The sequence below is a fragment of the Sus scrofa genome, chromosome 12 (genome assembly GCF_000003025.6).
Source record: "Sus scrofa isolate TJ Tabasco breed Duroc chromosome 12, Sscrofa11.1, whole genome shotgun sequence".
Taxonomy (NCBI): Eukaryota; Metazoa; Chordata; class Mammalia; order Artiodactyla; family Suidae; genus Sus; species Sus scrofa.
The window spans coordinates 51,973,682-51,997,175 of record NC_010454.4 but is presented as its reverse complement, the minus strand read 5'-3'; the positions used below and the strand labels follow the sequence as shown (position 1 = coordinate 51,997,175).

At 48.9% G+C, this 23,494-nt stretch overlaps 1 protein-coding gene and 1 long non-coding RNA gene across 8 annotated transcripts; one reads left to right on the top strand and one right to left on the bottom strand.

Moving 5' to 3' along the window:
• On the bottom strand, positions 724–11,619 carry LOC110255314. Of its 7 annotated transcripts, none has more exons than XR_002337343.1 (5): positions 10,184–10,799; positions 6,901–7,012; positions 5,763–6,035; positions 4,738–4,983; positions 741–1,227 (listed from the first exon to the last, which is right to left on the bottom strand). It is a non-coding gene; the product is annotated as an uncharacterized LOC110255314 (long non-coding RNA). The 7 variants fall into 7 exon arrangements; XR_002337345.1 differs by having other exon boundaries at positions 741–1,223; XR_002337342.1 differs by lacking the exon at positions 4,738–4,983 and having other exon boundaries at positions 724–1,227; positions 10,184–10,792.
• On the top strand, positions 17,748–21,366 carry GP1BA (glycoprotein Ib platelet alpha subunit). The gene is made up of 2 exons (XM_021067762.1): positions 17,748–19,187; positions 19,413–21,366. Exon 2 carries the CDS (start codon positions 19,419–19,421, stop codon positions 21,300–21,302), a length of 1,884 nt encoding a protein of 627 aa, XP_020923421.1. The 5' UTR covers positions 17,748–19,187; positions 19,413–19,418; the 3' UTR covers positions 21,303–21,366.

Sequence of the window (23,494 nt, the reverse complement as noted above, 5' to 3'; positions counted from 1 at the left end):
TGCCTGAGGGGCTGGGACTTCCTGCCAGGTGGTGGACCCAGGCATCTGATTCAGGCCTGGGTTTTGTAGTTTCGAGGGTTCGTCCCCTGCCTTTTTTGGCCGCTGCCCCGTGGCATAGGGAGTTCCTGAGCCAGGGATCAGATCCAATCTGAAGTTGCAACCTAAGCCGCAGCTGCGACCATGCCAGATGCTTAACCCACTGGGCCGGGCTGGGGATTGAACCTGTGTCTCAGTGCTCCAGAGACACCACTGAGCCCGCTGAGCCACAGCAGGAGCTCCCTGGATTTTGTAGTTTTACAATGAAAAAACTGCTGGTGGAGCTCAGGGGACTCCCGGCCAGTCTTGTTTCTGGGGACGCCTTGACTTCCAAGCTGGAGCCCAAGACCTCGGCTCAACAGGAAGCCACTCCCTTCACCTCCAGGCTCTTGGCTGGCAGCTCGGAACAGCTGCACTGCCCCAGCGCCGGGCCTGCCAGGCTCTGTGTCACAGAGCAAACATCCCCAAGCTGGCCACCGAGGCCCCTGTACCTGCAACAGAAGGGGCTCCTCTTTCTTCCGTGAGTGGGGAGAGTGGGTCCGGCTGAGCCAGGATGGGGCTGGGGGTGGCAGACAGTGATGTCTAGCCTGTCCGCCCCCCCTCAGACCCCAGCCCTCAGATCCCTGAGAGCTTGTGGGCTCCTGTGGTCAAGGCACGGCGCCTAGGACAGAACAGGCTCGACACACATTTACAGGACAAGTGAATAAGAATAAACCAACGTGTTATCTTTCCAGCACCCTCCATTTTGCCGAGAGGCATTCCTCTGCATCCTTGTGACCCCCCAGAAGCTGCCAGGTCCTTAGAGACACTCCCTGACCCGACCGGAGTCAGTGGGTCCAGGAGCACACCTGGCCCAAGCCGGGCCAAAGGAAGATCTTCCCGAACGTTTGGTCAAACAGGAGCTCAGGAAGTCTGGCTCCTTCTGCTGGAGGAGCCACGAGATGTGAAATTTTGATGCATGAGGTGGCCGCATTCATTCCTCGAATTTCACGTGGAGAGAGAGAGAGAATGCGACTGATGCACACGAGGAGGACGAGTCGAGACAAGCAAGGGCCTCCAGCACCCCGGCGCCAGTTCCAGAAATTCCTGAGGCCCAGCTGTGCCTGTCTCCTCCTGCAGGCCGGCTGCCCAACCATTCCTTTGACTGAATGACGTACCTCGGTAGCTTTCCCGTAAATCCTCCTTTTCTGGCTTAAAAATATGAGGATTTAAGAAAAATAAACCAGTATAAAGGAAACACAAAAGTCCCATAACACAATACCGAGCAAGATCCTTCTGACAATAAAAAAGCAACACAAGACATCGATAGAAAAACTGAAGAGTATGGAAAGACAGTGAAAATCAAAAACTTTCTGGAATTCCCACTGTGACACCAATCTGACTAGTATCTATGAGGATGCGGGTTCGATCCTTGGACTCGCTGAGTGGGTTAAGGATCCGGCATGGCCTTGAGCTGTGATGTAGGTCGCAGACGCGGCTTGGATCCTGCGTGGCTATGGCTGTGGTGTAGGCTGGCAGCTGTAGTTCTGATTTGACCCCTAGCCTGGGAATTTCAATATGTTGTGGATGTGGCCGTAAAAAGCAAAAAAAAAAAAAAAAAAAAAAAAAAGGTTTCATGCATTAAAAAAAAAATGTTCCATGGTTTTTTTACAGCACAGAAACTTTGTCCAGTCTCTTGGGAAGAACATGATGGAAGAGAGTATGAAAAAAAGAATGTGTATTATATATATATATACATATAAATTGTTTAAAATTTTTTAAAAAAGAGAGGGAAAGAAGGAGAGTGAGAGAGGGCAGGAGTTCCCTGGTACCTCAGCAGATTAAGGATTTGGCATTGTCACTGCTGTGTCTCTGGTGGCCGCCGTGGCATTCGTTCTGTCTCTAGCCTAGGAACAAACTGTGGGCGTGGGGGTGGGGGGAGGAGAAAGAGGGAGAGAGGAAGGAAGGGGAGGGAGGCAGCACAGCAGTCCCCTTGGGGGTCCCCGGGGGATCCGGGGTGGCTGAGGGCATCCAGGGCACCACCAGGCCCTGGGTGAAAACTTCGCCCTCCCCAGGTCTCGCTCTCTGCCAGGTACCCGACCTGGGTAAAGGAGAAAGTCCTTGGGAGTAATTGGTACCAGAAAAAAAACTCCATACCAGTCACCATGTGGTGTTGGGTTTTTTGTTGTTGTTGTTGTTGTTGTTTGTTTTGTTTTGTTTTGTTTGTCTTTTTTGCCTTTTTTTTAGGGCTGCACCTGCAGCATATGGAGGTTCCCAGGCTCGGGGTCTAATCAGAGCTACAGCTGCTGGCCTACACCACAGCCACAGCAACGCCAGATCTGAGCCACGTCTGTGACCTGCACCACAGCTCACAGCAATGCCAGATCCCTAACCCAGTGAGTGAGGCCAAGGACTGAACCTGCAACCTCACGGTTCCTGGTCAGATTCGTTTCCACTGTGCCACAATGGGAACTCCTTTTTTATTTTTTATTTTTATTTTTTTTTGTCTTTTTAGGGCTACACCCGAGGCATATGGAAGTTCCCAGGCTAAAGGTCCAATCGGAGCTGTAGCCACAGGCCTACACCACAGCCACAGCAACGCCAGATCCGAGCCGCGTCTGCGACCTACACTACAGCTCACGGCAACACCAGATCCTTAACCAACTGAGCAAGTCCAGGGATTGAACCTACAACCTCATGGTTCATAGTTGGATTCGTTTCCGCTGCACCACAGTGGGAACTCCAGTAATTACACTATTAATATTAAAAGTGGAGCTTGATTTTTTTAAAAGTAGAGCTATAAAATAGACAACCACTCTGGGAAGTTGGTAGTTTCTTACAAAGTTAAAAGCAGGCATTTCCCACCTGACCCAGGAATTTCATTCCTAGGTATTTATCCAAAAGAGAGGAAAGCTTAGGTCTGCAAAAGATTTGCACACAAACCAGATCAGCAGTGGCTCGGCTACAAGGACTGATGGGAAGGGGTACAGGGAATGGATGAAAATGTCTATTTCTTTTTAAAAATTATTTTTATTAAAGTATAGAAGTTCCTGCCGTGGTGCAGTGGAAACAAATCCGATTAGGAACCATGAGGTTGTAGGTTTGATCTCTGGCTCGATCAGTGGGTTAAGGATTAAGCATTGCCGTGGGCTGTGGTGTAGGTCACAGACGTGGCTCAGATCTTACATGGCTGTGGCTGTGGTGTAGGCCAGAGGCTACCACTCCAATTAGACCCCTAGCCTGGGAACCTCCATATGCTGCAGGTATGGCCCTAAAGAGAAAAGATAGGAAAATAAAATAAAATAAAATAAAATAAAATAAAATAAAATAAAATAAATAAATGCATAATAGAGGACTACTTATAGAGAATAGATCTTGGTATTATATCTATTTTTGGCCACACCTATAGCATGGGGAAATTCCCCGGCAGGGATCAAACCCATGCCACAGCAGCAAGCTGAGCCACATCAGTGACAACTACCAGATCCTTAACCTGCTGAGCTGCCAGGGAACTCATGGGACTGTAATTCTTTTTTTTTTTTTTTTTTTTTTTTTTGTCTTTTTGTCTTTTGTTGTTGTTGTTGCTATTTCTTGGGCCGCTCCCGCGGCATATGGAGGTTCCCAGGCTAGGGGTTGAATCGGAGCTGTAGCCACCGGCCTACGCCAGAGCCACAGCAACGAGGGATCCGAGCCGCGTCTGCAACCTACACCACAGCTCACAGCAACGCCGGATCGTTAACCCACTGAGCAAGGGCAGGGACCGAACCCACAACCTCATGGTTCCTAGTTGGATTCGTTAACCACTGCGCCACGACGGGAACTCCGGGACTGTAATTCTTAAAGAGCATTTTAAATATAGTCAGCCTTCCACAGATGCAGCTACAGAATCTGTGGATATGGAGGGCCAAGTATACATACAAAAAAAAAAAAAAAAAAAAAAAAGGAAAAAATACTACCAAACTGCAGCAGAAAGAAGCAGAGATAAAGAATAGCTAGTGATGAAATGGAAATGAAAGCTCTCTCCTTATAGCGAACCCAGTCCCAGGCAGCTTTATGGAGGAGTTCTACCAGTCTTTCAAGGAACAGTTCATCTGTATTTTATATAATTTGTTCCAGAAAATAGAAAGGGAAGGCAGGCCAATTAGACTTATGAAATTTTTGCTCCAGTTAAAGACAGACAGGAAAATAAAAATATAAGCCTCATTCACTTATGAACATAAATGTGAAAATTCTAAATAAATATGAGCCAACCAAAACCAAACATTTATTGGAAAAGAAATTGCCCAGGAGTTCCCATCATGGCACAGCAGAAACAAATTTGACTAGCAACTATGAGGTTGCGGGCTCGATCCCGGGCCTCGATTGGTGGGTTAAGGATCCGGCATTGCCATGAGCTGCGGTGTAAGTCGAAGACTCGGCTCAGATCCCGCATTGCTGTGGCTGTGGTGTAGGCCAGAGGCTACAGCTCCAATAAGACCCCTAGCCTGGGAACCTCCATATGCTATGGGTGCAGCCCTAAAAGGTGAAAAAAAGAAAAGAAAAGAAATCGCCCTGTCTGATTAAGCCAAGTTTGCCCCAGAAATGCAAGGATGGTATGTGGCCCGGCACCCTTCCCTCCTGACAACTCCATCACGTTGGGAGCAGCGTGTACCCAGCCTCAAGAAATGAGTCACTCTTAGTCACAGCCCTCCCCGCTCCTCTGCCAGACACTCAGACGCAAACCTCTCCTGCAGCCAGAAGCGCCGTGATCCATTTCTGACCAATGACACTTGGACAAGTCTGCTGGGGAAGGCGGCAACTGGGAAAGTTTATCCTTTGCTGTTGAAAGGAGAGTCACTTAAGGTAAAGCAGTGTGCTTCTCTTCCTGCTCCCTTCCTTCACCACTGGATTTATGCCTCTGAATGTGGCAGCCAGCTTGCAACCATGAGGTGACTAGCACGAGGACAAGAAGCCAGCGTCCTGAGCTTTCTATGGCAAAAGAGAAAGATAGGTTCCTTCTACGGAGTGGCTGCTGGACCAGCCTGACCTGGTCCACCTCCAGCTGTTTGTTAAGAAGTTACTGCCCTTAGGGTTTTTTTCATCTTTATTTTTTTATATTATTTGATGAATTTATTACATTTATTGTTGTACAATGATCATCACAACCCAATTTTATAGCCCTTCGGTTTTAAGACACTGTTGCTGGTATTCTGTTACTTGCAGCTGAGACCTAATTTTATCTTGTAAAACTTCAGAAGACTAGGAACAGGAACAACTTATTTAACTTGAAAAAGACTACATATTTAAAACCTATAATTAAAATATGTATTTATTTATTTGTCTTTTTGCCTTTTCTTTTTTTTTTTTTTTTTTTTGTCTTTTTGCCTTTTCTAGGGCTGCTCCCAAGGCATATGGAGGTTCCCAGGCTATGGGTCCAATCGGAGCTGTAGTCACCAGCCTACGCCACAGCCACAGCAACACGGGATCCGAGCTGCATCTTCGACCCGCACCAGAGCTCACAGCAATGCCAGATCCTTAACCCACTGAGCAAGGCCAGGGATGGAACCCGCAACCTCATGATTCCTAGTTGGATTTGTTAACCACTGCGCCATGATGGGAACTCCTAATTAATATATTTAATGATGATCTCCCTGTATACATGGGTATAAGACAGACTGCCACTACTGCAATACTGGAGGTCCTGACCGATATGCTAAGAAAACGAAATAAGCCAGATACAGGAAGGTAAAAGATAAATGTTTTATTACCTGTGATGATAAGATTCCCCATGTAGAACATCCATCAGGAACAGAGAGCTCCCGTTGTGGTGCAGTGGTTAATGAACCCGACTAGGATCCATGAGGATGCGGGTTCAATCCCTGGCCTTGCTCAGTGGGTTAAGGATCCGGTGTTGCCGTGAGCTGTGGTGTAGGTGGCAATCTCGGCTTAGATCCTGAGTTGCTGTGGTTGGGGTAGAGGCCACAGCTGTAGCTCCGATTAGTTCCCCAGCCTGGGAACTCCCATGTGCTGCAGGTGTGGCCCTAAAAAAGCAAAAGAAAAAAAAGAAAATCTATCAATCAGAAACAATAAGCAAATTACTCAAACCCCTAGGAGAGTCAGGGACTTTGCTGGATACAAGAAAAATTTAATACTAATAGCTCTCTTGACACTGGCAATAATTAATTAGGAATTGTAGAAAGCAAAGTATCCTTCACAATAGTATTCAGAACTTAATTATGAATGTTTCTTACATTTATGTAAAACCTTCCTTGGAAATACTTGAAGCTGTTTGGTTTGGGGTGTTTTTTTTTTGCCCATACCCGCAGCATGCAGAAGTTCCTAGGCCAGGGATCGAACTTGCACCACAGCAGTGACAATGCCAGATACTTAACCTGCTGCACCACCAGGGAATTCCAAAAATTGAAATTGTTAAAGATATAAAAGTTTGGTGTAAATGGAGAGATGAGCTACTTGTTTGGATGGGTCGGATCAATATTATAAAGATATTAATTCTTCTTAAAATGATATAAAAGTTAAATTTTCAGAAACTTGACAAACTTATCCAAAATGTATAGATGGTATAGAGGTCAAAAATAGCTGCATTGTCTTTGAAAAAGAAGAGGAAACAGGAGGGAATCACCCTGCCGGATGGTAAAACATACCACAAAAGCCATAGCAAAACAACAAACACACACACACACACAAATACAAGTGGTGTTGCTCAGTAACTGACAAAGGAGGGAACTGAAACTGAACAGAGTGCAGAGACATCCTGTGCGCAGAGGGCAACTTGAGACAGGATAAAGGTAAGATGACATTAATGGGATCAGGTTAGAATAGCAGAGGGGATATGTAGCCCCCTCAGCTACAGAGAAAAAAAGAAATAGTTATAGCCCTACCTCATACCGTATAGAAAATTGAGCTCCAGAGTTCCCATGTGGCTCAATGGGTTGAGGGTCCAGCGTTGTCAGTGCAGTGGCTCAGATGCAGGTTTAATCCCTGGTCCAGGAACTCTCACCTGCCAAGGGGGTAGACAAAAAAAAAAAAAAAAAAAAAAAAAAAAAAAAAGTAAGCTCCAGATGGATTAAGGACTTTAGAACACATGGCCAAACTATAAAGCTAACAAAAGAAGATATAGGAGAGTAATTTTGTGACCTTGGGATAGAATTTCTTCTTTTTTCCTTTTTATTAATTTTTATGTTATATTGGAGTATGATTTACAATGTCATGTTAGTTTCATGGATTTTTTTTTTTTTTTTTTTTTTTTTTTTTTGCTTTTTCGGCCATACCTGCGGCATATGGAGGTTCCCAGGCTAGGGGTCGAATCAGAGTTACAGCTGCCAGCCTACACCACAGTCACAGCAATGCTGGATCCTTAACCCACTGAGTGAGGCCAGAGATCGAACCCAAAACCTCATGGTTCCTAGCCGGATTTGTTTCTGCTGCACCACAATGGGAACTCCTTCATGGAATTTTCTTAAATTCATGAAACTGCAAACCATAAAGGGAAACACTGATGGATTTGAGCACATTACAGTCAAGAATTGCTCTTCAGCCAGGACATCGCAGACCCTACCCACTGTTGTCTGCCTCCCCTACTTACATTCACTCACTCAGTCAATAAATATTTATCAAACACCGTGCCAGGCACTGGAGCTGCAAAACACACAACACTGAATGTTACCCCTGCAGGAAAGTGGCTGGACTGGTGTTGAGTGACAGAGCAGGGCAAATTCAGGCTCCAAAAAATGGCATCTTTTCAGCAAAATGTGCAGGTAGTATTAAGACTATAATAAAAAGATGCCAGAGGAAGCATATAAAACCGAGACGTGAGACACAGCGAGACAAGCCAAAGAGGTGTCGTATTTGACGTGGTCATTTCTCCTTTAATCCATGCGGCAGTTTCTACCCCTTAGATCAAGGGCTATGTTTCCGAAGGTCCCAAAGCTTACTCTCTAGGGAGGGAGACAGACATTAAAACAAAGTATCCGTGCTTGCTTGGCAGCACATATACTAAAACAAAGTATCAGTACAGGTTTGGCAAGATAGTAAGGAATTTATAATACAGTAACTAATCCAGTCTAGAGCACTCAAAAACAATCCCCCCGCCACCTTAGAAATGATCCAGAGCTACAGCCACCAAACCATCACACCCCGCCCACCCCCCAATGGAGCACCCATGCAGAGAGTCTGAGAGACCCCAGGGGTTGGCCAATTAGTGGCTTTGCCATACAAACCCCTGATAGAAACATTCCATTCTAACTTTGGCTTTAGTCAGGTTCTTTTGGTTACAAGACAAAAGGAATAAACTTAAGTCACCTAAAGAAAAGTATAGTTTTTCAACCTTTTTGGCAACAACTGATGTGTGCAAGAATTGTCAATGGATGCTGCCTCTTGTGGCTTAAGTTGGATTGAGGATAGGATATTCAAATACTATCAAAGTATCTCCCCACGAAAAGTGCTTCTTAGTTACAAAAATTAAAAGAAAAACTTGACAATGGAGAGGACTAGGGAGATTTCCCTTAATCAAGCTCTCAATGTCTGTACATCACCAGTGATGGGTCCTATTGATATACCGTATCACCTGATAAGATGCACTGAGAAAGACAGAGCATTCATGTAATGTTCCTGCTAGAAAAAAAATGCAAATCCAATCATGAGAAACATCACATACATTGAGGAAATTCTATATAACTGAAGGATATTCTATGTAATTACTGGACTACAGTTTTCAAAAATGTCAGAGTCATGGATGTTTCATTGTGGAGCAGCAGGAATGTATCAGACTAGTAACCATGAGGTTGAGGGTTTGATCCCTGGCCTCGCTCAGTGGATTAAGGGCCTGGCATTGTCTCGAGTTGTGGTGTAGGTTGCAGACTTGGCTCAGACCTAGCCTTGCTAGTGTAGGCTGGTGGATATAGCTCCAATTAGACCCCTAGCCTGGGAACCTCCATATGCCCTGGGGTGCAGGTCGAAAAAGTGGGGGGGGGGGAATGCCTGAAATTAATAATTATACTGCAGTTATGTAAAAAAAAGTCCTTATTTTTAGGAAATGTTGAAATATTAGTGGTAAAGGACATGAGGTCTCCCACTTATTCTCAAATGGTTCAGAAAAAAAAAATCATGTGAGAAAGAAAAAGTGATAAAGCAGATGAGGCAGAATATTAAATGGTGAGTCCCAGCCAAACCAATACAAAATTAACCACCACACCATACATGGGATGCATTACTGCAGTCAATTTAGAAGTGTGCAATAATCTGCACAGGAGAAATTGGCAAAACATTTTTTTTCTTTTGTCTTTTTAGGGCCACACTCGTGGCATATGGAGGTTCCCAGGCTAGGGGTCAAAATCAGAGCTGTAGCTGCTGGCCTACATCACAGCCACAGCAACACAGGATCCAAGCTGAGTCTGTAACCTACACCACAGCTCATGGCAACACTGGATCCTTAACCCACTGAGGGAAGCCAGGGATTGAACCCATGTCCTCATGGATCCTACGCTGGTTTGTTAAACGCTGAGTCATGACAGGAACTCCTGGCACAACATTTTAAATCAACTGTACTTTGGAGTTCCCATCATGGCACAGCGGAAGCAAATCTGACTAGGAACCATGAGGTTGCAGGTTCAATCCCTGGCCTTGCTCAGTGGGTTGAGGATCCGGTGTTGCTGTGAGCTGTGGTGTAGGTCACAGACACAGCTCGGATCCCTCGTTGCTGTGGCTGTGGCGTAGGCTGGTGGCTACAGCTCCGATTAGACCCCTAGTCTGGGAACCTCCATACACCGAGGGTGCAGCCCTCTAAAGATGACAAAAAAAAAAAAAAAAAAAGAAAAAAGAAAAAAGAAAAGAAAACATCAACTGTGCTTTAATGAAAAAATAAACAAGAACGTCTTAAGGATTTAGAGTTCAATGTTACCAAGTTGCTTAAATAAAGGTTTGTTTGTTTGTTTGTTTATTGTCTTTTTAGGGCCACACACAGCATGTACAAATTCCCAGCCTAGAAGTCAAATCAGAGCTGCAGCTGCCAACCTCCACTGCAGCTCACAACAGATCCTTAACCCACTGAGCAAGGCCAGGGATGGAACCTGCATCTTCACGGATACTAATTGAGTTCGTTACCGCAATGGGAACTCCTAAAGATTTATATCAGAAAAAAAGAAGTATGCAATAAAAAGCTAGTCAAACTCACCTGAGAGATCTCTGCTCCTGGGAAAACAGAGTCGATGTGCTTTTTCCTATTCCTCCTGCTAAATACAGCAACTAAAGCCCTGGAAACCACAGACAAAGAAATGTTAAGAAGAGGAAGGTGAAGAGAAGGCAGAATGGCCAGGGACCTCAGGACCCAAGGAACAAACAGCACAGCAATGGGCTTCCCTGGCTTTTCTTTTTGCCCTGAGTGTCCCAGGCTTGGAGGTAAGGAAGGCCGCAACCTGGAGACACTGCAGACCCAGCCCCAACGAAGGCCTGCCTTTCTCCCCAGGAAAGGGGCAGCCTGACAAGGCAGAAAACTTCAGAAAGAACCACTCGATTCCAGCCAAATATTACACAAAAGCTGTGGCCCCACCCACACCCACACCAGCGAAGGCTAAGTGGTGAGCCTAGCTTTCCACTCTCCCCAGGCCAATCACAGGCACTCAACATCCCTGCCAGGGTGGTTGCGGAGAGGGCCAGGTAGGGAGTGGGGACTTTCACCCCAGCCAGCTGGTAATGAGGCCTCCCACACGCAGGGTCCACTCCAGGATACCACGTGGAAACCTGACTTCCAGCCAGATTGGCAGGAATTCGGCCTCCCTCCCCCTCCCTGCTGGGGTGGTGTCCTTGAGAGTCAGAATTCCACTCACTTCTGCAGCAGTCAGGCCATCATCGCTGAGGTGGCAGTGGAGACCACGTGAGGCAGTGGAACTCCCACCCTCAGCCCTCAGTCGTCAACAGAGGCTGAAGAGGAAACTTGAACTTCTACCTCCACCTGCCAGGAAAGGGGAAGCACCTCCCCTTTTCCTGCCAGAGCAGTGGCAGGAAAAGCCAGCTGACACAGAAGGCTTAAATAACATCCATAGGGAGTTCCCTGGTGGTCTAGTGGCTAGGATTCAGCGCATTCACTGCTGCATCCCAACTGGATCCCCCGGTCTGGGACTTGGGATCCCACGTCAAGCAATACATAAATAAATAAGATCCAGAGTCCCATAAAATAATTTTTAAATGTTCATGTCATTCAAAATCACTCTTCATACCAAGAACAGAGAAGATCTCAAACTGAATGAAAAAAGACCATCCGTAGCTGCTACCGTCTAAAGGACAGAGATGTCAGGATAACCTGAAAACTATTTTAAAGCAGCCATAATAAAAATGCCCTAACAAAAATTATGCATATGCTTGAAGTAACTGAAAAAACCAGAAAGCTTTAGCAAAGAAATAGAAGATCTAAAGAAGAACTAAATGGGCATCCGACCATGCCACAGGGGGTTAAGAATCTGACTTAGTCTCCTGAGTCACTTGCAGAGGTATGGGTTTGATCCCCAGCCTGGTGCAGTGGGTTAGAAAGATCTGACATTGCTGCAGCTGTGGCATAGGTTGCAGCTGTGTCTCATTCAATCCCTGGGCTGGGAACTTCCATATGCCATTGGTGCAGCCATATGGGAAAAAAAAAAAAAAAAAAAAGAACCAAATGGAAATTCTAGAGCTGAAAAATATAATAACTCAAAGGAAAGCTCAGGGAATGGGCTCAACAGCAGAATGGAGGGAACAGAGAAAAGAATCAGTGAACTGGAAGATTCAACAATAGAAATCACCCATTCTGAACAACAGAGAGAAAAAAGACTTAAGGAACTAGTCTCCTGTGGGACCCGTGGGGCTATAACAAAAGCTCTACCATTGTGTCATCAGAGACCCAGAAGGTGAGGCTGAAACAGTTCTCAAAGAAAGAATGGCTGAAAATGACCCACATTTGGCAAAAGACATAAACTTACACATGCAAGAACCTGAGCAAACCCCAAACAGGATAAACTCAAAGAATTACCCAAAGATAAAGGCCCCCACATAAACATGTCACTACCACATGACCCAGAAATTGCATTCCTGAGCAATGTTCCCCAGGGAAATGAAGTCTTCTATTCACACACAAATCTGTACGCTAATGTTCATATCAGATCTATTTGTAATAAGCCAATAGCTGGAATCAGCCCACCTGTCCTTCCGCTGGTAAACAGATAAACTGTGCAACATACATACTAGGGAAGGAAATCTACTCAGCAATGAAAAGAAATGAACTCCTGACACATACGACAACTGCATGACTCTCCAGAGGATTGTGCTGCGTGAGAAAAACAAAACAGTTCCGAAAGGTGATAGGCTGTACGATCCCACTTATGACAAGATGCAAGCAATGAAGCACAGGGGGTACGGAGGGGTGGGGGTAGGAGGGAAGAGGGTGAAGCCATCAAAGGGCAACGTGAGGGATCCTCACGGCGGTGGAAGTGTCCTCTGTCTTGATGGAACAACACAATATCGTGGTTGTGCATTGCACAGGCTACAGTTCTGCTAGATGTTGTCATTGGGGAAAACCGAGCAGAGTACACGGGATCTCTGTCTTATTTCTTACAACTGCATGGGAAGCAATAGTTACCTCAAAATAAAAAGTTTAATTTTGAGGGATTTCCCTTGTGGCGCGGCGGGGTAAAGGATCTAGCATTGTCGCTGCAGCAGCTCGGGTCCCCGCTGTGGTATGGTTTCAATCCCCGGCCAGGGAACTTCCACCTGCCTCAGGCATGGCTTTAAAAAAAAAAGAAGAAGAAGTTTAATTTTTTAAAATCAACCTAAAACTGTAAAACTCTCTTCGTAAACAATTCCACTTTAAAAAATAGAAAATACAGTCTTTCAACTCATTGTTTTGCAAGTCACATTCCTATACCAACTTAAAAAAAAAAAAAGATTTGTGGCTCATTGAACTTCAAGATTGGTTTGATACAGCATCTCAATGATGCAAGGACCTAGTTTTTCTAATTTTTTTCATTATACCTTCTCTGACATCAGCTTCATCCTCAGGTCAGATCCCCTTGTGATCGCAAGATGGATCCAACAGTGCAGCTGGGGTCACTGCCATGTCTCTGTCCACATCCAGAGAAAGTACGTATAGCTCAACCACCCAACAGAAGTCTTGGTCTTCATTAGGAAGGGACCAACTTAATTCCTGTTTCCATCCTTTGTCCAATTACTCTGACCATGAAACACCTTGAACAGCTTGTATCAGGGTACTAATTTGGACTCTAAACTGTCAAAGGGGAGACAGTCTAGTGACTGGTTTAGGTCCATGCATGTAGCTGGGATACAGTCCTTCCCACCAAACCTTTCTAAGGATGGGAGAGAAATAATTTCTCAAAAGGAAAAAAATGGAAAGTCGAATGGATCTTGAGTAGACCTCCAACTAATGTCTTCTGCGCAAACTCTTTAAAAATGAATCACAGCAAGAACACGGAATTGGATTTTGCGGGATGTGTGCCACACAAGTCAACTTTACCTAACTTAATCCAACACGGACTTCTTGGAAAGATACAGGAGCTTGAAGAGTCCAAGTGAACACTGGAAATCTGGGACTGCTCAGGGCTCTGGTGCCTTTGGGCGCCCTAGTAGCAGGAACTGTTCCCAGCTTTTCCTGAGCATTTTGTAGAAATGAGTGAAGCCCAGTTCCATTTTCTTTTTTCTTTTTTTTTTTTTTTTTTTTTTGTCTTTTTGCCATTTCTAGGGCTGCTCCCACGGCCTATGGAGGTTCCCAGGCTAGGGGTCCAATCGGAGCTGTAGCCGCCCGTCTACACCACAGCCACAGCAACACAGGATCCGAGCTGCATCTGCGACTTACACCACAGCTCACCGCAACGCCGGATCCCTAACCCACTGAGCGAGGCCAGGGATCGAACCCGAAACCTCATGGTTCCTAGTCGGATTCGTTAACCACTGCGCCACGAGGGGAATTCCCCCCAGTTCCATTTTCTGTTCTTTGGTAACCTCTTTCAGCATTTGAAATCCTAGGAGAGGGAGTATGGTCATCCACGACTAGGTCACATGCCTGGGCTGAACTCAGGTGGTGACAGGAAGGATAAGGTAGGAGGAAAGACATTTTGGTTTCCAAAGCAAGAGGACAGGGTACGTGCTCCCATAAAGTCAAGTTTGCACTCATCTGGGGAGGCATATTCTCCCAAAAGGAAATGGGGTCCTCTTATTTTTGAGGAAAAGATGCTGGATTTAAAAATTACAAAGGAAGTTCCCCATTGCGGCACAGCGGAAACGAATCTGACTAGTACCCCTAAGGACGCAGGTTTGATCCCTGGCCTTGCTCAGTGGGTTAAGGATCTAGCACTGCCATGAGTTGTCGCATAGGTCGCAGACATGGCTTGGATCTGGCATTGCTGTGGCTGTGGTATAGGCTGGCAGCTGCAGCTCAAATTTGACCCCTAGCCTGGGGACTTCCATATGCCTCAGGTGTGGCCATAAAAGGCACAATAAATAAACAATTAATTAGTTACAAATATTGGAGTTCCCATTGTGATTCATTGGGTTAAGAACCCAACGTACTCTCTGTAAGGATTTGGGTTTGATCCCTGGCCTCATTCAGCGGGTTAAGGATCCAGCATTGCTACAAAGTGTGGCATAGGTCACAGATGCATGACTCAGATCCATTGTTGCTGTGGCTGTGGCATGGGCCAGCAGCTGCAGCTCCAACTTGACCCCTAGCCTGGGAACGTCCATAAGCCTCAGGGGTGTCTATTAAAAAAAAATTACAAATATTCACCTTAGGTATTACATGATAAAACATGTGAGATGGCACAGAGCAGTATTCAAATGAAAAGGATAAATTAAACAAATTTACCAGAAAAGCAAGAAAGATGGAAAATAAGTGAAAGATTTCAAGTCAAGAAGGTAGAAGGAGAACATGAAAATAAGCTCAAAGTATGAGAAATTACTAAAGATTAAAGTAGACATTCATCATCAAATAGAAAAAAAAATTGACTAGTAAAAATAATAAATCCAGTTCTTTGACTAGTCCAATTAAATAGACCAATCTTTGGCAAGTAGGAAGAATAAAATGGGGAGGAGTTCCCTGGTGGCTCACTGGGTTGAGGATGCAGTGTTGTCACCGCTGTGGCTCGAGTTCATTCCTTGGCCTGGGAACTTCTGCCTGTGGAGGGCATGGCCCAAAAAGGGCAGGGAAGAACAGGGAGAGAGAGAGAGAGACAGAAGAGAAAGAAAATACAAATTCACAACATTAGGAGTCATAACTACAGCTCTGGAGACTTTAACAAATGATAAAAGTATAAAATATTGCGACTTGCCATGTAAATTGAAGAGCCACGTGAAATAGATATCTTAGTAGATAAATGTCAGTTACCAAAAATTGACACAAGAGGTAGACACTCCAATGGGCAATTCTAGTAGAAAGTGGAAAGGTATTTGAGGAACTCTCCACCAAGTGGCATCAGGGCTGGAGGGTTTTACAGGTGAATTCCACCAAAACTGCATGGAAAATCCCTATGACCTCTAACTTTTCCAGAGAACAGAAAAATTTCCAACTTATTTCCCAAAGCCAGCATAACCCTGACGACACATCAAAGCAAACAAACAGAAAAAGACAAAGCCCTTCCAAAGAAATTTAAGGGCCACTCCTCTTTTCTAATTTCGATGTGAAAGTTCTAAATGAAATGTGAGCACACCAACCAAGAATTATATCAAAAGAATAATTCATGATGGCTAAGAAGGGTTAATCCCAAGCATTCAGAGACGTAAAACTGGAAACAATTCAGGGCATCTACATGTGAAGAAAGTAAGGCATTAATTAGGATAATTTCAGTAGGGGCCATGGCATATGAATCTCTTTTCTATGTCTGCGAAATCCCTCAGCCTTGAAATCTTTGGAGAAGCAGAACCTGCCTCCTCTTCCAGAAGCTGAAAATGCCCATACTTGCTTTCCCAGACTCCCTTGCAGCTGAGTCACAGGTATAAGACCAATTGGACTCATATCCCGACCTTGAATCAGGAGCTAGTATCCCAAAGAGGAAGGGATTGATCCAGGATTTCTCTCTCTGCAGCTGGGAGGTTGCGGTAACACTGAGTTGCTGGCACAGCAGCTGGAGTGGTGCAAGCTTCAGTGACCCGGTCTCAGAGTGTTGCTCACCGGACTTGTTCTGCAGGCTGGTACTGGGCACTCTTCCTAACTACACAGTCCCAAGTCTGGTTCTTGCCTTCACTGACAAGTCTGTGAAGTAGCCAATGCATTTTCAAGGAATTCCTTTTCAGCCTAAATTAGGCAGAAATTTTCTGTTGCTTACAACTAAAATATCCTAACTGATGCCAAAGCAGCAAAAACCCCAATAGCCTGAGGGGCCTCCCTCCACATCCTGGCCTCTCTCTACGCAACTCTCACTTCACTTCTTGCTGCTTAGAGTCTCACTTTCTCTGTGTTCTCAAGTACTTTCTGCAGCTGGCAAATTCGATAAACGGCAAGTCTACGGATGAACCGCATCTGGCTCAAGTGTTCACCCCTTGTCCTGTCACCAGCCAGCAGATGGGGACAGGCTCACATGGCTACATGATGCCCCTTCTGGGGGACAGTCGACAGGACATTTTCATCACTGGAAGGGGCCACGGACGGCAGACATGGTGTCTCACTCCCCGCCCCACCACCACCCTGGTTTTGGCTGCACCCACGGCATGTGGAAGTTCCTAGGTCAGGGATCAAATCCAAGCTGTGCCTGCGACCTGTGCCACAGATGTAGTAACACTGGATCCTTAACCCACTGGGCCAGGCCAGGATCAAACTGGCGGTGCTGCAGAGACAAGCCAGACCCTTAACCTGCTGTACCACAGAGGGAACTCCAGGTGGCTGACTTTCTGAAACAGGCACCTAACATGGTTTTGGGAAATCCTAAAAAGGTTTTCCAGAGGAAGACATTCGGGGCTGCCATTTTCCAGATAAGTTAGAGTTAGGCAGAAGGGGATACAGGGTGAGCAGAAGAGTCTGGGCACAAGAAAGAAAATAATCTAGAGTGAAGCGTGGATTAAGAGATGGGGCTGGACAGGTAGGCAGGGGTCAGGACTCAGTAGGACATGTCAGGATCTTAGGATTGCACCTGAGAGCTACAAGAGCCAAGCAGTGCAAGGATATGAGCAGATCTGCTTTTCTTTTTTTCTTTTCTTTTTTCTTTTTAGGGCTGCACCCGCAGCACTTGGAGGTTCCCAGCTAGGGGTTGAATCAGAGCTACAGCTGCCGGCCTACACCACAGCCACAGCAACGCAGGATCCGAGGCGTGTCTGCGACCTACACCACAGCTCATGGCAATGCCGGATCCTTACCCCACTGAGTGAGGGCAGGGATTGAACCCACAACCTCATGGTTCCTAGTCAGATTTGTTTCCACTATGCCATGACGGGAACTCCTGCATTTATTTTTTCTTTTCTTTTTTCTTTTCGGGCCCCACCTGGGGCATATGGAAGTTCCCAAGCTAGGGGTCCAGTCAGAGTTGCAGCTACCAGCCTACACCACAGCCACAGGAACACTAAATCTGAGCTGCCCGAGCTGCCCCTCTGACTTATGCCATCTGCGACCTATGCCACAGCTCCAGACAATGCCAGATCCATAACCCACTGAGCAAGGCCAGGGGTCGAACCAGCATCTTCATGGATACTAGCTGAGTTCTTAACCTGCTGAGCCACAACAGAAACTCTCAAGTCAGCCTTTTTTTTTTTTTTTTTTTTTTAATGCTTTTTAGGACCACTCCCATGGCATATGGAGGTTTCCAGGCTAGGGGTCTAATCGGAGCTACAGCTGCCAACCTACACCACAGCCACAGCAACTCGAGATCCCAGGCACATCTGCAACCTACACCACAGCTCACAGCAACGCCGGATCCTTAACCCATTGAATGAGAATAGGGATCGAACCCACAACCTCATAGTTCCTAGTAGGATTCCTTTCTGCTGCACCACGCCGGGAACTCCATCAAATCTGCATTTCTGAAAGACCATTCCAGTGGGGAGAAGGAGGAAAGCCAGGAAGCTGGGAGAGCCGTGGGGAGGCTGCTGCAGTGAGGCATGGAGAGAACACGGCACCCTGGATGAGGAATGCTGGCAATGGGTGGGGAGAGGTGGGTTTAAGGGGCATTAGGAGGAAAAATCAGCAGAACTTGGTGGCAGGTTGGATGTGGGGAGAAAGGGGCAGGGAGTTAAGGAGGACCCTCCGGGACTTGGCTTGGACTGGGCGAATGGCCAGATAAACCAGTGCAGGTTGGAGCACTCTCCGGGCTGGACTCCCCAGGAGGACAGGCTCCTTGCAGAAAGACAATGAGCTTAGTTTTGAACAAACTGTTCAGGGCCTGTGGGGGACCGCCAAGAAATCCAAGAGGCAGTGGCACATGTGTGTCTGGGTCTCAGGAGAGGGCTCTGGGCTGGAGAGGAAGATGGTGAGTGGCGGGGGGATAGGCGCTGGTCGAAGGCAAGAGAGGGAATAGATGACCTCGGGTGTTTGTGTAGCAGGAGAGGGTCGAAGAGCGAACTCTGGGGGCAGGTTCATCTTTCATGGGGGGTAGAGGGAGGCGGACCTGCAGAGGAGCTTGAGTAGCGTCAGCCAGAGAGGCAAGAGGAAAACCAGGAGAAAATTACTGTCCTGTGTCACACGGTGGGAGTGGCCACGGGCATGCCGGCTGCAGAGGACAAGGAAGATCATGCGGAGGAGTGTCCAGTGGATGGAGAGGGTCGGGGAGCCCTGGTGACCATGGCAAGGACCCTGTCCCTGGAGCGGGGGTAGGGGAGGGATGGCCCAGAGTTGGGGGGGAGGTGGAGGGAGGGGAGGGTTAAATTTGGGCAATGCTAAGAAGGCAGCTGTGAAGGGGAAATGGGGGGGGGGTGTCTAAAAAGCTGGAAGAGAGCGGTGGTTGAGTCCACTCGCAATCTCCCCAGTCTAGAAGGACAGAAGAGAGAACAGAGCCAGAAGGGGGGCTGGGGAAAGGTTGTGGAAAGAGCTGATAAGGGTCTGTGTCCGGGAGGGAGACAGTCCCCCGGGGTCCCAGAAGCCCCTATCAGGCTGGCATTTCCTCCCCATCCCCACCCCCTTCCTGCCCTGACCAGGCCGTCCCTGGAGCTGGAAGGGAGAAGGACCCAGTCACAGCCTGAAGAAGCTCTGCATCTCCGGAGGTCTTTTTTGCCGGCCAGTAAGCTGGGGCCAGGGCCTGGGGAGGGATACAAAGCCAAGGCCCTGGAGCGAGCAGTTGCGGCTTTGGGGGCCCAGGGTAGCGGAGGGGGAGTGGAGAGGATGGGAGGTCAGGGGGCTGCGTTCTGGAAGGGATGCTGGAGGCTGCAGTGGGGGCCAGGGCCTAGAGGAAATCTACCGCCTCCATACCGGAGAGGTGCCCACTCAAGCCGCCCCTTGCCCACAGGTCCCCATGCCTCTCCTCCTCTTGCTGCTCCTGCTGCCAGGCCCGTCACACCCCCACTCCATCTGTGAGGTCACCAAAGTGGCCAGCCAGGTGGAAATGAACTGTGAGAACAAGACGCTGAAGGCGCCGCCTCCAGATCTGGAAGCAGAAACCACCAACCTCCACCTGGGTGAGAACCCGCTGGGCACCTTCTCCACCTCGTCCCTGGTGTATCTGCCTCGCCTCACGCAGCTGCATCTGGGGAAGTGCCAGCTGACCCGCCTGCAGGTGGACGGGAAGCTGCCGCGCCTGGAGACCCTGAGGCTCGCCCACAACAAGCTGAAAAGCCTGCCCTCACTGGGCCAGGCGCTGCCGGCGCTGGTCACCCTGGACGTCTCCTTCAACGAGCTGGCCTCCTTGTCTCCTGGCGTCCTGGATGGCCTGAGCCACCTCCAGGAGCTCTACTTGCGGGGCAACAGGCTGAAGACTCTGCCCCCTGGCCTCCTGGCGCCCACCCCGAAGCTGAAGAAGCTCAACCTGGCAGAAAACCAGTTGAAGGAGCTGCCCCCCGGGTTGCTGGATGGGTTGGAGGAACCCGACACGCTCTACCTCCAAGGAAACTGGCTGCGCACGATCCCAGAGGGCTTCTTCGGGAGCCACCTCCTGCCTTTCGCTTTCCTCCACGACAACCCCTGGCTCTGTGACTGCGCGATTCTCTATTTCACACGCTGGCTGCAGACCAACAACGTGTACGAATGGAAGGAGGGCGTGGACGTCAAGGTCATGACACCCAACGTGCGGAGTGTGCGCTGCAGCAACTCGGACCCGGCCGAGTTCGTCTACACCTACAAAGGGGAGGGCTGCCCCACCCTGAGCCCTGAGGACAGCCTAGACTATGACGTCTACGATGACGAGGTGCCTGCCGCCAAGGCTGCGCCTGCGAGCACCTCGTCCCGCCACACCTGGGCCCCCACCACCTCCTGGGGCCTGCTTTACTCTGCCCCTACTACGCCCCTACACAACCACACGCCCTACTCGCCTTCAACTGAGGAAGAGGCCACAGCCCCAAGGGCTGCAGGAACCACCATGTCCTTTGCAACTCTAGAACTCAGCCCAGAGCCCCTCACAACCACCCCAGAGCCCCTCACAACCACCCCAGAGCCCCTCACAACCACCCCAGAACCCCTCACAACCACCCCAGAACCCCTCACAACCACCCCAGAGCCTCTCACAACCACCCCGGAGCCCCTCACAACCACCCCGGAGCCCCTCACAACCACCCCAGAGCCCCTCACAACCACCCCGGAACCCCTCACAACCACCCCGGAGCCCCTCACAACCACCCCGGAGCCTACAACCCCGACAGCCCTGGAGCCCCGCACAACCCTGAAGGCCCCAGAGCCAACCATATTCTTAACTTCCACAGGACTCCCTAGTGCCTTAGAATTCACCGTGACCACCAGCTCTGAATATGTCAACCTCTCGAAGTCCTTCGGGCTGGCCCCAGAGAACCTGGACAGCTCAAGAAACGACCCTTTTCTCAACTTGGACTCTTGCTGCCTCTCCCTGGTCTTCTATGTCTTGGGTCTCCTCTGGCTCCTGTTTTCCTCTCTGATCCTCATCCTGCTGCTGATCTGGGTCCGGCAGGTGAAACCACAGGCCCTGGCCACAGCCACGCACACCACGCATCTAGAGCTGCAGAGGGAAAGGCAGGTGACGGTGCCCCGGGCCTGGCTGCTTTCCCTCCAAGGCTCGCTCCCCACTTTCCGCTCTAGCCTCTTCCTGTGGGTGCGGCCTAATGGCCGCGTGGGGCCTCTGCTCCGGGGGCGGCGGCCCTCAGCCCTGAGTCAGGCTCGTGGTCAGGACCTGCTGGGGACAGTGGGCTTTAGGTACTCAGGCCACAGCCTCTGAGGATGGCTGATTTGGGGACCCGAGAGAGGCTCTCATAGGTCTTCCTATTGGGATCCAGCGGGGGGGCGGGTGGGTAAGGAGCAGAGGGTCAGGGGAGGTCTAATTGTTTTTCCTTTCTCAAGAGCCTCCTCTGCACACCAGGGGCACACAATCTCAGACCCAGCAAATCACGATGGGTAATGGGATGGAGCTGCTGGGGCGGGTCCTAGAACAGAGAGCTCCCTATGCTGCATGGATGGCAGGTTCCCAGACCACTGGGTCCTCACCATCACTTTGGGGAGGTTTTCGGAAAAAGCAAACAACAAACAGAATAGAGCACGGTTCCCACATGTATCTGTGTATTGAAGAAAACTTGCAGATTTGTCAAGACGTGAGCCCTGGTTGTCTCTGGGTGGTATAAATAGGGGTGGTTTTCTTTTCTTTTCCTCGACTTAGCATTTTCTAGTTTTCCACCATGTATATTATTTGTATAATAAAAAATAATTTAAAAATAGAATTGTGTTTCTTTTGGAGAAGGAGATGAGGCTGGGGCACGGTCACTAGCATTCCCAAGGTCCCAAGTGACCCACCCTATTTGCACTGCTCACCCCTAAAAGCTCTAGTCTTGGCCTGCACGTCCCCGGCCTGGGGTGTCCCCTTTCTCCTGGGGTCACCACCCACCAGGCCATCCTGAGCAAGTTCTAGCTCAAGACCCGTGTTTCCCAGGAGCTCAGTGATAATGCTGAAGCTACCTGTCTGCAGCCTGCAGTACCAAGAGTGCAGGTGGGTGCCGGCTGGCAGCCATGGCCTCGGAAGTGCAGCTCTCCTGCTTGGCCCAGGGCAGCGGGACAGGGAGGGGAAGGCCTTTGGGGTGGGGGTGGGGGGGGTGCCATCTTCATGGTTTTACCAAATTACTCTCATTTTTCTGCTCTTAAGCCAGAAGGCCCGCAAATGGAAGCCACTTCTCACTAGAACTCTGCCAGTCCCCTTAGCACGTTGGGTGGGCCTTTCTCTCCCACCTCCAGCCCAAGCCAAGACTCAGGACCTAGAGAAGGGGAGTGAGAGGGCTGAGCCTTTCTGGCTCCATGGAGACCCTCCTCCGGCAGATGGTGCAGGAAGAATCTTCCTAATTTGAAAACCTGACCGCATCTCTTTCCTGCTTTGAGCTCTTCCCTGGAGAGAGGACAGGCTGAGCTTGGCAGTCGAGACTCCTGTGCACCAACCATCTCATGGCCTGGCTTCCCTCTCACAGCACACTCGGCCTGCGCCCCAGCTGTTAAAAACTTTGCAGACATCACCTGCTCCCCGGCATGTCTCCTCCAAGCCTTGGTTCTCAGGAATGCTGTCCCACCCCCTCCCCGACCAGCCTGTTACTGCAGTCTCTCCTCGCCCAGGCTGGGCCTGGGGTGCCACGTCACCCTGCAGTGCGCTATTGCTGACTCCCGGCTTCCTCATGTCATCCTCCCCTCTGGACTTGGAACTCCTTGAGGACAAGGTCCAGGCTTCAAGTGTCTCCAAGGCCACCATGGCCCAAGCCAGCATGTACACGGAGGGGGTAAGAGAGGCCGAGCTTGGAGGGCCCAGCAGTGCCACCAGGCTGCTGAGCTCAACCTCCTCCTCTACAGGCGAGGTTCTGCCAAGGGGGCAGCTCCCACCTGCTGCCTGCCTGTCCTCTGGCCTGGCTTGGGAGAAGCCTTCCTTCCAACTGACCTTCCTGTGCCCTGAGAGGTTTCTGGGCTCCTTGAGGGCAGGGCCTGGGAGTCAAACATCTCCAAAGAAACAGAGAAGGCAGTGGCTCTCCTCAGCCTGCAGGCCAGAGCAGGTCTTGGGCCAACATCCTCCCTCTCCTAAGCCTCCAGGCTTCGGGGGCCTGGCTCTGTGCCCATTCCACCCCCTGGCAGGTCAGCCTTCCCCCCTCAGATTCTATTCCCTCTCTTTTCAGGCTGAGGAAGCAGTCACCAGATCTCTGGGGATAACATGCGATGACCTGGGTGTCTGTTAGTTACATTCTAGGGCGAGTGGCTGGAAAGCAACACACGGGGTCTGGAGTTTTGAGTTTTTCTCACCAGTCAGCTGCTGCTGGCATGACTGCTTTACATAACATTTGCATAAAACCAGCGGGTGCTTTTTCTTTCATCGTTTTTCTTAAAAACTCCAGCTCCTTTCTGCGGGGGGCATGCTTCTTTGTCCAGTGTCCTCCCTCTCCTGCCCCC